Source organism: Pteropus alecto, unplaced genomic scaffold, assembly GCF_000325575.1.
Source record: "Pteropus alecto unplaced genomic scaffold, ASM32557v1 scaffold20, whole genome shotgun sequence".
NCBI lineage: Eukaryota > Metazoa > Chordata > Mammalia > Chiroptera > Pteropodidae > Pteropus > Pteropus alecto.
In genome coordinates, this window is record NW_006436298.1 from 24,280,193 (window position 1) to 24,295,848 (window position 15,656).

At 34.0% G+C, this 15,656-nt stretch overlaps 1 protein-coding gene across 17 annotated transcripts in view; it reads right to left on the reverse strand.

Moving 5' to 3' along the window:
* MCTP1 (multiple C2 and transmembrane domain containing 1) overlaps window positions 1-15,656 on the reverse strand; it is a 453,050-nt gene that overhangs the window by 163,750 nt on the left and 273,644 nt on the right. For all 17 annotated transcript variants that reach the window (XM_025047696.1, XM_025047701.1, XM_025047692.1 and 14 more), the window contains one exon: window positions 11,230-11,323. In XM_025047696.1, coding sequence (XP_024903464.1) covers window positions 11,230-11,323 — 94 coding nt within the window. The remainder of the gene's footprint in view (window positions 1-11,229; window positions 11,324-15,656) is intronic.

Sequence of the window (15,656 nt, forward strand, 5' to 3'; positions counted from 1 at the left end):
TAATTCTCGCTCACTCTTTAGCCCTTAATCTTCGAGGTCACAACACTGACATATTTATAAAGAACTGTGAGAAAGTCTGTTCCACCCCTGCCTGCTTGCTACCTGTTTTGTGGGCAAGTGAACGACTTCAGTTTGTGCAAACTACTGGTTTGAGCATTAAAGTCGCTCAAAGATACTGAATGATATTCTTGCTCCCAGAATAGAAAGTTAATCCTGATCCATCAGTGGTGGGCTTTGTCCAGGGTCACTTTGCAGCTGACAAGTAGCACAGACTGCTGGATGTGATGTGTTATAAAAATGTACGTGTCAGGGGGAAACCAGTGACCACCTCTTTGTTGCCATGTCTCTATAAACACAGAAGGCTTTCAATAGCATGGAAAGCAATTCATACCCATTGGAGGCCTTTTATTTTGGGCCTACCTTGCACAAATTAAACTCTCTGGTTTAATTTCCTCAGTTGCCACAGTTTGAAATGGCTATACTTTAATCTTTTTAAAAAACTATAATCAAGGCTGCCATCTGTCCTTCCTACAAACTGAAATTTCAATCATAACATAACAATGTTATAGTTGAAGGAAATCCATAAGGTCCACCAGCACAAAAAGCAGTGTATGTAGGAGACATCTTCCAATCTTCCCCTTATCACTGTAATGGGGGCTTTGACCTTAGCCTTTTTCATTGACTGACCTAAACATATTTTAAATGTCTGATTGGTAGAATTACATTAACTGACATTCTTCACTAGGTTCCCACTGGATCTGATTCAGAGACTGAATAATAATAATAGGGCTTCTCTTTTCTCATTAAGTCATGAAGCAGGTTTCATTGTGGCAGGAAAATTGACCCCCTAGAGCTGTAGCTCTTTGCTCACTAGATCTAATAGGTCTTTTTCATATTGATTTTGCAATTTCATTCTTACCATAATGAAATAAAATAAAACCAATATATGATTTTAAAATTTAACATAATGCCTTAATGCTATTATAAAGGAAGACTAAATAAAAAGTTATTTATAATAAAAACCATATGTTGATTTATTTAACAAATATTTATTGAGTGTCTACTATGTGCCAGGCCATATGAATGGAAAAGGAAAGGCCTCAATTTCTTGGAGCTTACTAACAGTAGGTAGGGAAGAGAAAGAGAATAAATATTAGATATAAATAATAAGTAGATTATATTGTATGTTAGAGAGTGATACATGTTAATAAGAAACAGAAAAAAATAGAGCAGGATAAGGGGTTTGAAGAGTGTGAAGGAGAGGCACAGTTTCTAAATTTAATTAGAGTTGTTGGAGTAGGCCTTAATTAAAACGTGAGGTCTGAGCACAGAACTAAAGGAAATGAAAGAGTAGTCAAATGCATATCTGAAGAAAAATGTTCTAGGCAGAGGGAAGAGCTAGACCAAAGCCTGGTGTGCTCAGGGCCCCTGATAATGGGGCCCAGGGAGCAATGGGAGGGGCAGGAGAACACGCCAGAGAAGTAATGGGGAACACGCCCATGAACTGCCTTGGAGGAGATCCTAAAAGTCTTTGGTGTTTAGGGTGTAAAATGGCAGCCATTTGCAACGCTTAAGTAATATGTATTTTAGGAAGCAATCTAGGCTCAGATAATCATGAAACAGAATTTAAAACTATTTCAGTTTCCATATTTAGTCATGTAAGACATGGGACAATTTTCACGATTTGAGACTAATGCTTTGTAGGACATTTAGCATCCCTAACCCCCTACCATCAAAAGCAGTAGGACTCCCTAATCATTGTGATAATTAAATTTCCCCACAAATCTCTAAAATGCCCAGTAGGGCAATACTGCCCTCCCCCAACTGAGAATCACTGCCCTATAATAACAGTTCTTACTCATTTTGGTCTTAGGAACACTTAAAAACTATCGAGAATCTCAAAAGGCTTTTGCTTAGGTTATACCTATCAAAATTTACCATTTTAGAAATTGAAAATGAAAATATGTAAAACTACTAATTATTCATTCAAAAATAATAAATTCATGACATGTTAACATCAAAGCAATTAAATATTATGTAGCCTTCAAAAAATTCCATTGTACACTTATGAAAGAATAAGAGTGAAAGAAAGCAAATACCATCTTAGTATTATTATAGAAGTAGTTGTGACTTCATAGAAACTTGAAAGGTTCTTGGGGATCCCCAGAGGTTCCTGGGCCACACTTTGAGAACCATGACAAAGAGCAATGAAAACAAAGCTTAATGTAAATATGAGTTTATTTCTCCTGGGATCTAGAACTAGGTGTAAAAGAATATTTACAGTATTGTGTATAATTAGATGTATTCTTGAGTCCTGGTATTGAACCATCTTGGTATATGCTGGGAAACTTGAAATTTATGACAGAAGAATGAGAAATAAAATGAAACAGATAAAAAACTAGAAAAGGAAGAAAAGCTTTTAAGAGTCTAGATAAATTATGGTAAAAATGTTTAAATATTTTCAATTAATATTTAATATAGAAATGATATGCAACTGACTTGTTATAAGATTAGGGATACAGAAGTTGTTTGGTCTAAAATGAGTTTAACAATATATTATAAGCTCCTTTGTTTTTGCAAGCTCTTGTAGATAGATACTTTAGGACTTACAGTAAATATATATTCAGTCAGATGCTTCACAGAAAAGCATGAGGTTTCAGACCATCTTCCCTGTAACTGAGCTAGCTGGAGAGATCTTTTGCAGTGGAATAAATTCTTTAGACTTAAAAAATTAAGTACTGCATCAAGTGATTAAACCATTTTTATATTTCTAGGCCATAAAACTGAAAATTGCCATCTGTCAAGACTTTGTCTTTAGAATGATACCTTTGTCTTTTTATTTCTCTTCTACAAAATATCTACTCATTCAGGAGTCTGTTATTCATCTTGGCATCTACTGCAAGATCTCAGATTCTGAGGCTGGAAGAGAAGCCTTTAAAGGTCAAGTTCAAAAGTTCGTCTAGGGCTTAAATCTCTGAAACCAAGTAGTCAGACGGCTAGGCTTCAGCAGCTCCAGTGATGGGGAAATCACCACCTCCACAGAAATATTCTCATCAATTTTTTGGCAATTATAATTTTTGAGAAATGTTTCCCTTCATTGTGCACAAAACTATGTCTCTATAGCTTTTATCTATTTTATGACTTGCCCACTGCAGTAATTTTTAAGTTTAAATGAATTAGAGGGTATAAAGTAGGGGCACAGAATCTGCCACTTAGAGAGTATCTCATTAATGTTCGTTGCCTGCCCTCTTGTACTAGATAGAGTGGAGGGCTTGCTGAGCATCTATTCTAACTCCCTCCTAGGGTTTCTTCCTGAACTAGAGAGGCCACAAAGGTCAAAGTGACATTTGTACTCTTTCTTGCAGCTGGGTTTGCAGATATAATTTAGGTTGTACCAATCAGATATACTTGCCTAAGATTTGACATTAGAACTCAGTTAACTGAGAGTGTGTGGAGTCCATTTTGCTGCTGTAGACTGCAAGCAGGAACAGCATAAGCAATTGTCACAGCATCTTCCCAACATCCTGATGTAGACAAGTTACTTAACCTCTCCACATCTCAGTTTTCTAATTTGTAAAGTGGGGATAACAGGATTAGGTTGTTGGGAGATTAATCGTAATAATGCTTTTAACAAGCTTGGGTAGTGTCTGACATGTGATAAGGACTCAACAAATGTTAGTTATCATTTTCTTCTTCATCATCATCTTCATCATCATCATCATCATCATCATCATCATCATCATCATCATTATTATCATCATGATTTTCCTTGAGCTATTCTTTATTGACTTGATTTTAAACACCAGATATCCCAAATGAGAAATTATTCTGGTTAGTTTGTCAATTTCCTTCTTTAAAGAATAGCTTCCAAAACTGAATTCGTACCCCTGTGTGTCTGATGAGTCCAGAAGAAAATATCATTCTCAACACTTCTCTTTTATTCAATGTTACAAAATTGATGTATGCATAATTCACTCTCATGAAATTTAAACGCAATTCAAACTCTAAAATTTTTTCTATAATACCTACTGTTAAAGCAAGACATTACTGTTTTGTACCAAGGTAAGGCTTTGATTTATATTTTTCCATGCTTATCTTGTTTAACTTAGCTTATTTACTTCAGTCTGAACTAAGCCTATTATACAATTTATACACGCACATGCAAACACACAACACATGTATATGTTTTATATACATTTAGATTGGTCTCATAGAAAATGAATTAACTATTCCTCTTAGCAAGTCTGATAAGGAGGCAGTCAATTATCTCCTTAAAGTCATTGGTAAATAGGTTGAACAGGTTAGACCAAGGACAGGTCCCTGTATTCCTCTACTTGGCATCCCCACTGACATCAATCTTTTAATATAATCATTCTTTGGGCTTGACCATTTAGTCATTTATGTGTTTAACTACATTATCATATAACCCAAATATTCCTGTAGTAAGAATTTTTTTCAGATCCTCTCTGCAGCATTTCCCAAATCCATCGTTCCGATAGACACACTGCTTATTTATACAACTACGTTATAATGCAACAAAATATAAGTAATAATTTAATTTTAAAAAATGATTCTAGCATCTGAAAGCATTTCTTAAAGCACTGAATGAAATCCTGGATCTAGCCCTCCAAGCCAAATCAGCAATTCTCTATTTCTTTACTCAAAGGATCATTTTGTAATCTTAGTTCCACAGAACTCAATTAATTATTTTACAGTATTTCTCTTCTCCTCATTTCCCATTGATAGTGGGACCACCACTTTCTCAGCCCATAGTCCTTCACCTCTAGAGCATATCAAACCCAATTATTAATCTCTTTTGTCATCCCACCTATTCTTCCAGAGCAGTATCTTCTAACCATGTGACCTGCATATGAATCACACATGATTTCTGTAATTCCCTGTTAAACACTAGTTCAGACTCAGGCCTCACCAGTCTTTGTGTTAAATTATCATTTTAATTCTCCTTTTCACAAATATTTGATATCAATTGTTTAGTTTTAGAAGAATACTTTTGCATTTCTATAATTAGAATATGATTTTTTTAAAATGCGATTACTAAAAGGAAGCAACTTTTATATGTCTGTGAGATATGGTGATATAAAAGATGAAAATCAATTATTTGCATTCTTTCTGTGTGATGCCTTTGTTTAGTCATTTTTAAGAATAAGATTTATATAGTATTAAACCATTTAACGTGTATGTATATAATATTGTTTTCTAAATTAGGTATATCATAATGATAAGAATGTCAGGTGTTGGATATTTTTGATGCATTATAAATTAGATGAAATTACTTCTCAAAGTATACTATCTGCTTAATAGTCTTCAACAAGCTTAATTTATTAAAAAGCAAATAGGGATAATGTTAGGTTATATAATGGAAATAAAGCATACTTTGGAAATTTTTCAATGTATTTGTGTTAAGATAGGTTTTTTGCTTTGAGCGATGTAATTTTAAGATTTTAAAATAGTAAAAGTTAAAAAATTAAGTGACATCCACACATAACCTCTTTTATTTGGTAAATGATTTTAGCCTTGATAAGTTATAAATATGAAGGATGTCCACTATATTTTATATATTATAATACTTTCAATGGACCTATGTAGAGTTTACAGGATACACATTCTCTCTTCTTCCAACACAGTTTTTAAAATAATAATAATAAAATCTAAGGTTGCAGTTATCAGACATAATCAATGTTATTGAATGTGATGCTGGCAATTCAAGGCACAAGCTATTAAAAATTCAAATTCCTACAATTCCACAAAAGAAGCAACATAGCTACTTCTTCCAGTAGACCTCTTGTGTTCTAAGGGCCACTCAAGCAATAATTGCATATATCTTATGCAATTTGTTTCAGAAACTCACAAAAAGTTATTTTTTTAAAGGACAATATCTTATATATGTTATGTATATGTGCTTGGCTTCTTCCAACTGTATATAAAACTTTCAAAGAACGGACTCACCTTTTTCTATACAGCTACCTTTTCATTTTCTTTGAATAGACCCATAATATTCAGGGAAAATACCAAGAATAATAAATCCAAATCTCGGTATAAAATATACTTTCATGACACACTCAAGCTGGAAATCACAGGAACCAATAAAAATGCAGGCAGCCTACTGATAATGAGGTCAGAAATACAAATAAATTTACTTTTAATGAAGACTAGAGGCATAGTAATCAAAGTGTTAAAATTCATTTCATGCATATCTCATTTGCTTCTTAGCTGATATTTACCACGCAACTCTGTGAGAAAGTAGAGGCCTAAGATGCTCCAGATAAATGGCTCAATTAATTGTACAGAGGTAGACCTCTTTGAGCTGAGCCAGAGCTGTGAGCTCTTTATTAAAAGCACTATTCTGTAGCCCATAACCTTGTTCCTTGACTCCTCTCTGGTTTCCAATTTAAACAAGTCCCCATGCGGCCTGCTCTAAAGGGCTTTGTCTCCCTGTCATTGTTAAGAGAGCTGAGGCATCCTGGAAGTGTGAAATCAGACCTCATGAGTTGAACGGTTCCCCAGGGAACGCCGGACTGCATAGAAGGTCAAAGTCATGGGCCGGACCATCTAAAAGTGTCTGATCGCCGGTCTGTGACACAGCAAGTTGGAGGGGGGAGGCTAGACTGAGAGGACTGAAATTGAACACATCTTAATTAAAGCCCACAGACAGCAAAACAAAATGTTTTCTAGGCAGCTTGTCAAATGGGGCTTAAATTTAGCTCTGCTAATGAATCTGAACTACTAACTGTTATTTCTTAAGATAATAAGACTCTCAAGGAAGCTGATAAAAAAAAAAAAAAACTGTAGCATGCCTTTTTCTGCTGTTTTGTTACTTAAATATTTTCTGACAATAAAGACAGTTTTCCTAAAGAAAAACATGGGAAAAACCTCTGCAAATAAAGGGGTAGTAAACATCTCTCTTAATAACTAGCAGGTTTCCAGACTATGGGAATGGTGAGTCACAAATCTATATGCAGAGCTTTGCTTTAGAAAAAGATGTGCTCATTTAAATGGGACTATTTTGGTGACAGATTATGTTAATTTCAAAATTCCCCTCTCTTCCTTTTTCTCTCCCTCTTTTGTTTCCTGAGATGACATATCAATTTGAGATATCAATTCACCTGGGGTGCAGAAGTTTCACGTTAGTGTAACTTTTAACACAGTGAAAAAGGTAGGGCATCTTTTGAAAGGGTTTCAAGTGCTCCCATATCACTGTTTCAGAAACTGAGTGGCTGGTATCTCTGGGGAGGCTGTGACCTCTTCCTTGGGAGCTCAAAAAAAAAAAAAAAACTACTCTGGAAAATGTAGGGGAGGGGCTAAGGAGAAGAACTCTTTTCTCTTCTCTTAGAACTTGAAAGAACCAATAGGCCAGGTCTAAGTACTCTGCAAAGAAAGCCTCACTCAGTACGGAAGACTTTAAATGTTCTGCTGAAGCAGAAATTTGGCCCTGTCTAAGGAAAAGAATAATTAGAAGCTAGGGAAGACAAATCTCAACATGAACTGTTTCCTATCACCAAAAAAATAAAAAATAAAAATTTTGCCTCCATTGTTCTTTCTCTTCTCACAATCTATCCAGTTTTAGAAGCACTTGGTTTAGCGGTAGAGAGAATCTTCCCCAGTGAACACAGGGCCAGACAGTCTTTGATGGCATAGAGACATTAACCTTTTCACTGGTTAGTTGAAAGGTAAGTAAGTTGTACTGCACAGTATTTTTCAGTTAATCAAGCTTTTTCCCTCATGAAGAATTTTGCTGGCCAATTTTGAAAACTAGAGTGCCAGTTTCTAAGGCTGTGAAAGGCTCCCCACAATTTGACTGAAATTTCAATCCACTCTTGTGCTTTGCTCAATGCATGTGTATGTGTGGGAGTTGTAAATTGAGGCCTTAACCACCGAGTTAATCTCTTTTTAAAATCTGTATTAACCTTAATGATTTGAAGTGCACTGTCCAACACTGGGCTATTGAAACTGAAGAAAAAACTACCCTCAACTATCAACAGTTTATTAGGGGCTTAACTGAAGTGACCTACTGTAGTAGTGTTCAGCTGAACAAGCCTATAGGCTTTTTGTGGAAAGGGAAAGAATTGAGGGTTTCATTAAAAAGTAATTTGTGCTTTATACTCACTCATTCAAAGAGAGTCTCAATTGCTCTTTATTCACACAGAGTTAATACAGTATCACAATGTTTCTCAATGAATGTGTTGTAACAAAAGAAAAATTTTACATTTTGAAAGGAAAAAATTCTTTGTAACTGCAGTAAGATTGATGCTACTTAAAAGATTACAGAATCTCTTTTTCCTGTGTTCATGTTTAAATGATGAAATACTATAATTTAAAATTATTTGCTTAAACTATGGAAATTTAACTTTATGTTCTGATCATTAAAAATATTTTAAAAATAGAGCAAAGTTGGTCAAAAATAAGTTTGTCTTCTTAGGCTTGTATAGAAAAAAAGTATTCTGAAGCCGACCAAGCAACTTATAGTATCATTTATATCAGGTGGGAAAATATTCTTCACTTAACACAGAGAGTTATCGGTGATTTAAAGTCTCTCCTCTCCACCCACAATACTTCTAAATGGATGCTAATTTGAAGATTGATGACAGCATCATTGACTCATTTACCTTTCCCCCACCAAATTGTTGCTGAATATCTTGTAGAATCTGACTGTGATTATCTCTAAGATGTACAACATATTTTAAAAGTATTTCTTTGAACGAGTAAGAGATAAAGTATACAAAGAGCTTATTTGTGCCCCAAATTTAATGATAAAGACCAGGAAGGGTCAGTATACATATAAATATTTATGTTTTCAGAAGTAAAAATTATTTTAAAAATTGGTAGTATATTCAGATATTGCTGACTTAAATATATACTCATCATTTTCTGCCACTATCACAAATGTCATGAAGACCACAAAAGGTCCAAGAGTGAGCAAGGCCAAAGACTGAATTATCCTCTTGCCCCTGAATAGTTCAACATCTCTCTTGATCAATTCAGAGCATATTAGATTATAAGGTCAGTGTGGAATGAGGAAGCACCAGATTTACATCCCTAAAACTAGAAAGAAAGAATGGAGAATCTGCTATTTAGTATTCCCTGAACTAAAGTTCATCAGATCAAAATTACGTCTCATTGAATCTCTAGGGAAAAGGCTATTGTTATTCACATTAATTTACATATTAAGAAATTACAACCATTGGAAAGAAATATATCTGTTTTCTTCAGCTTTAAAAGAACATGTACTTTAACTTCCACAGTGGCATATAGGCCAACTAGGTTAATATAGTTTGCATATTCATGCGGTTTTAAAAGTAATAACAGCTTCTCTACAAGAAACAAACTTATATAATAACATTCAATTTATGTAATGGACAAGTATCCAAGCTTCTGAAGTAAATAGGACTTGAATTTTTCTATAAGAAATAATTGTGCCCACTATAAATGTCCAGTGATACTTCTGAGCACTTAGGTGCCCCATGAGATACTGATTATTTTAGGCTTTTGTCCCTTTCTTCAGATGTTTTCAGTTTAACACTGGGCGCTCCCTTCTCTTACAGGAAATCCTGAAGAAAAGTGGAGGTGTCTCCCAAGAGTGAATGTCACTGCCGTGAATTCTTTAATCTACCTGCTGCTAGGAATGACAGGATAGGTGTAGTCTCTGATAGTATCTATCAATTTTATAGATACTCCAGACCTCAAGTTAATGTCCAAAGTGAACAACAATGAAAAGTGGTTAATCATTTATTGTTGACTATAGGTTCTAATAATAAATGCAGCATAATAATAATAAATTGTTGTGTCAAGATTAATCTGATTATAACCACCCCAGAAATAAAAAAGAAAATGAAAAAAGAAAATGAACTTAACATTCACTAATTGTTTAGTACAAGGAGCCAAGTCAGCATATATCCTGAAAGATTACAAACTACCTTCTCTCCCACTATCTTCAGGTATACCTATTTTGAAAGAATACTTGATATTTATTATATTCTTGGTTATAAATGAGTTGATAATTACCTCCTTAAAGAAACCGTCAAGTCTCAATATTCATTTTTGTCACACAATAGTCACTTGATACTATGCAAATATTAAAATTTTAAAAATATTGCTATGTTGGAGCAGCCATCTGCTATTTTGATTTTAAGGCATGTGACCTTTTAATTTGGTTTTGACTGGATGAATTAAAAAAGGGTACCAGTGATCACGAAATGGATTTGCAAGCCCTTACGTGAGGAAAAGTACACTTGTTCTCTTCAAATAAGTCAGCTAACTTTTTTGGGTCAACTTGCTAAGCACTCACAATGATAAGCACATTTCCACAAATAATACATGGACACTTTCCTTTAGAAACAGTGAAATTTGCACATATTGGTTAGGTCAGTCCTGTTATGGATCTTGAGATGGACAATTTAAGAAATGGTGAAAACATCCCCCAAATGCAATGGAATTAAACAATAAGTGAATGGTCACATAGTTACAAATTTAAAACAATGATTTAATTCTGGAAATTGATGAAATAATTACCATTAGCCAATTAATTAACATGTTATAGAAACAGTGATACCCAAATCAAAAAGGTTAAAGAGGTAAGACTAATTTTGGCATTTTTACAGGTCTATTTCTTTTTTAAAAAAATTTAGAACAACGTGCATGCTTAATTTGGATCTAAAATTATCTCTGGGATGTGCTAAGGAATTTGAAAAACTAAGGAACTGGATCAGCAACCCAAATGTCAAGAGTTCATACCAAGTATTTGAGTATTGTGCATCTAAACTTTTCAATGAACTATGCAACAGATTACATGCATGTGTGAATTATAAGTGTTGAAGCTATGATACCACCTGAGAGCAACTGATTCCATTTGAGAAGATACAGCATTACTCCAAAATGCCCAAATGACAAAACCAAAAAGAAAAATTCCCATTATGTTGACTGAACCTTGGAGAAGGCAACAATTCAAGTTATTTTATTTTTTATTATTTATTTTTAATATAGTACCCTTCTTTTTTTTAAAAAAAAAAAAAAGCAGAAACAATATAAAAATTGGATAATGGCAAATCTTTGTAAGATCAACCATGAAACTTATATTTATATAATTTACTTTGATAATTTAGTCAGGTGAAATGAAGAGTTCAGTCATTAAATGGTGTGTATCTTGCATGCTGTTTGATATATCAATATATCTAGATAGATAGAAAGATAGATGGTTATTGTATCATTACTTACCTGTGACATCGGCAGCCATTAATCCTTCTGCTCTGATTACTTTCACCTGGAGAAATCCTACATCTTTCAGGTTGTGAAATATCCGCAATGGGCTCTAAAAGACCCAAACATCAGTATTAGAAAAGAAAGGTCCTAAAGGGTCTTAAAGAGTGTGCTGAAAAACACTAAGTTTTTATGGTTGATCTCAGGATGCTGTTTAAGTGATTCAAAGGATATTTGTGTTTCTTCAATACAGATTATCCTTCCACCATCATGAATGTGTACACACACACACACACACAATTTATGTAGATAATCGTTGCTATGTAAGTAGGTTTTTTTGAAAGAATAAAAAAATACCACAAATCCCATAAATAATTATCAGTAGGTGGTGAATAGAATGTCTACTTTTTTCCTTCAATCACCTTTACAAAGCACTACAAGAAAGCTTTCATCTATGAGTATGATGGTTTGGAGACTCATGATTCTTAACATTAAAACGTAAGTTGTTGCTTATATAATTCTTCAGACTTTGGGAAAGTCAACGTTAATTTTTTTTTTCTACTATTTTCTCTTGGTGAGCATGGGAAATTGCATGTGCTAGATAAAAGTTACATTATTAAGACTATTTTCTATATTTAAAATACTTATGTAGTTCTAGAAACCTTTTAGATAAAAGACATAACATCTTCTAAAATAAATCAAATTAATCATTAAAAATAAATTCAAAAGTGATGAGTAATTTTTCCTAAATTTGTAATTTTATTTACCATTATAGTATGTATAGAAGTAGAAGTAGAGAAATTTTGATAAACAAAATCAGATCCAAATGATAAAACTTATTTAATTTCATAAATTGATAAAATAGTAGTGTTTTAATAATGTAGTACTGGAAGGAATTAAAAGAGAGATACCAATACAATAATTCAAAGCTCCAATTAATGGGTGCAAATACTTACAGAGTAAAATGAACCCATAGAACTTTATGCATTTTTTAATTTATAAATCATAGCATTTTTCTTATGACAAGATCAGCATTTCTACTCAGTAAATCAAAAGTACTTCTTTATCATAATCTGTAAAATGCTTTAAGACCATGGAGCATAACGTGCTTCTGCATAATAAAGTTATCTATTAAAATATTATTAAAGAACATCCCCATCCTCGTATTATTAAGCATGTGAGAATACTGAGGAGCAAAAGCTTATGGCGATATTAACTTTATCCGTCCCATAAGACTAGTCATTGTTTACACTGAAGCTATGACCTTGGTATATTGAGAGGAAGAAATGCAGATATATGTGTAATCTCATAACCTAACTTTAAAAAAAAGTGTTTAGAGCAAGGATTAGCTCTTAATCTTTTATTGTTTTTAAACAGTTGTTTATCACCAAAAATCTGTTTAAACTATCCAGATAATAGGATTCAGTAAAAATGCACTTCTCTCTCCATTTAAATTCCTGTAAATTAAAGGTTTAACAGAGAGAACTTTAGACAGCAGTATTAGAATTCAGAGGTTTGTAGGCATGTTGACTCCCTAATGATCAGGTGTGGGAAGCTTCATATCGCAGAGCTTTCTGAGTGCTATAAACCAGGTAAGTCTCCTATTCTAATGACAGAGAGGAGTTTTCTGAAAAGGGTTCTGTTCTTTAATTTTCAAGAGCAATATACACCAAGTTTCATTGTGGCAAAAACAAATATCATCAGTCCTCATGTCTGAGAATCATTTCATATTGCTAACTCACTGCACAGAAATATAGCTTCCGGTGCTTCAGCCTTGGTGTTCTGCTTCCTATTTGGAGGGGTAATTATTGTTTGAAGGTTTCATTTCCTCGAATCAGCTGACACTCAGTCATTTATTGCGAACTTCAACTGTTTAAGCCAGTGACACATCAATTATAAGAATTCCCAAAAAGCAAGAAACTTATATCGGTTAAAAGATATATAACTTTAAGTAATTCTTCATCAAGAGGCATTCCCACCTTGTTATTTATGGTTATTTTAGAAGGCTTCAAAACCTGGGTGGCTTCTGAAGCCAGAAATTTCCATAGCAGAGGAATCTATGATTTGCTGTGAATCCTTTCAGCCCTCAATAGATGGGAAAAGATTGAAATGCTCTGGAGAGGAGTCCTCTTTATTTTTTTTAATGAAAGGCTGTATAATATATTTTCTCTATGGCTGCAGCAGCTGTCAGGGAGAGCATCTCAGTTCAGCTCTATTACAGGAGAGGCAATACCCCATCCGATGGCACCGAGATGCTCTGAGGGGCCAGAGCTGATTGACAGCTTGTCACCATGACGTCTTATTCCATCTCTGTTATGGAGAAAATTAATGTCACACCACCAGCCTTATGACTCGCTGTCATCTTAGAACCGCTCACCTTTTATCAATGCTCTAAATAACATTTCAAGCCCATCGTCTCACGGTGGACAATCCGGTCAAGGGACATTAAATCAGATGACTGTGAAATGTCATAATAAAAATGGAATGCTAACAACTTCTTCTCTAAACTAGCTCCTCTGGTTTTTAAACTGTGACAAGGGGGAGCAGAGGTTCACCATACCCGTTCTGAAAAGGTCATACAATCGCTCTTGGTCTACTACCCATTACTACCCGCCCCCTATTGACCTTCCCTGCTTTCCTCCCCACAAGAGAAGAAAAAAAAAGAAAAATGGAATTAGCCATCTTTTCAGAATGTGGTGATCAAATAATGGCTCACACAGTAATGTCTGTTTAATTTGTGGGGCTTCAATGCTTCGCAATGAACAGCTGAACGGCAGCAATGGAGAGCCTTTTCAGGCCTCTTTCCATGAGAGCGGGGCAACTCATTCACTTTCCTCACCAAATTCTTAAGTTTAACCTAAACTTTAAAAAATACACATGTTCTCACAGGTAACATATATAAATAATTTTCCAAATAACCTCCTTTATGTGTTCCTGCAAAACAAGTGAGATTTCAGACATGATACAGCAATTATTTCATAATCTATATAATAAAAAGTAAATACACTGAAGCCTTAAAATATAGGTCTTTGTCCTTGTATTGCTATGAGTAATTATAACACGTGTGCAATATTGCCTACAGTAGCTTCTTAGCAAGTTTGTCTGTAGAGGGAGATACAGGCCTATGCTTAAAATTCAGGGCTAATAAAAAAGTATACTTAAATATGGTTCAGTTTTAAATATATTGAGCAAAATATAATCTGAGAATTAGCTGGGACATCCACATAATATTTTACATTTTATTGAAATAATAACTAATATTTTGAAAAAAGGTATGGAAACAAATATTGAAATTCTAAATGAAAATGGCTAGGGAAAGGAAGCCGATCCAGAAAAAAGAAAAAAAGAATCAATAATAGTTGAATAACTTCTAATTACCTAGCCTGCAGTATCATTCTAACATATGGGATAGTATCAAATATTAATTCATGAAAGACAGTATTATATTACCAAGAGTAATTTTTATATTAATATACTAATTAATTCCTTTAAATTGTTCTAATTCATGAGGCTCATTTCTGGTAACAGGAGACTATGTTTTGGTAGGTACCGAAATGTGAAATAATTTTCATAATTGCAATTATATATTAGAAGATGCCACACAATATCTTAGGCTTTTAGGTAGTTTAAAAATATATACTATTTAGCCTTGCTAAGTCACCTCTATTAAACTGTTTATGATAACACCATTGGTGGATGAGTTGTACAAGCATTAGCAGACAGCTGATTCAGTGGAGATAGCCAGAATAAATTTGCTGAAGCGCACATCCTGCTAATCTGTTTGAAGAATATTGTAGAGCATTAGTACCAGCACTTTATGTTATCTGCGCAGCCTGATAAGGTACATCTTTATTAAATTCAGTTATTGAAAGGATGTCAGTCAGCAAATAGGAATATTTAAAATCTAAAAAAAAAAAAAAAATTAAGCAGTTCTTTGTTACTCAGAGCTTGGTTTCATAGCTGAGTGTCTAGAGGAGCCTTCTAAACACCTGGCAGCATCGTACAATACAAGCTTTGTGATTTTAAGTGGGTGCGCTTTTTCCCTAGATTCACGGGTACTGAGGCATTCACTTTTTCCGAGCCTCTATTGAGAGAGAATGGTGGAGTAAGAGCTCCCCTCTCTGTTGGTTCAAGAAAACTACATGGTGGGAAATGCATAGTGTGAGGATGCTGGGAAATAGGTAGATTTGTTTGTGAATATTTTGGTTTGGCAAAAATTGAGAAAGGCACTTATTTTAGTGACTCACTATTCCACTCCATCACTCTACATTTGATCAAAAGGTAAGGAGGCTTCCTTTTAATTATATTTCACAATCAATTTTAAAAAATTTAGAGAATAAAGTGAGGCTTTTTTAAACAGTCAAAAATAAAAATTGTTTCTATGAATACTCTCTGGTTACCAAGCTACTGGTGAATGTAAGTGTCATTAACTCCATTTCAAACTT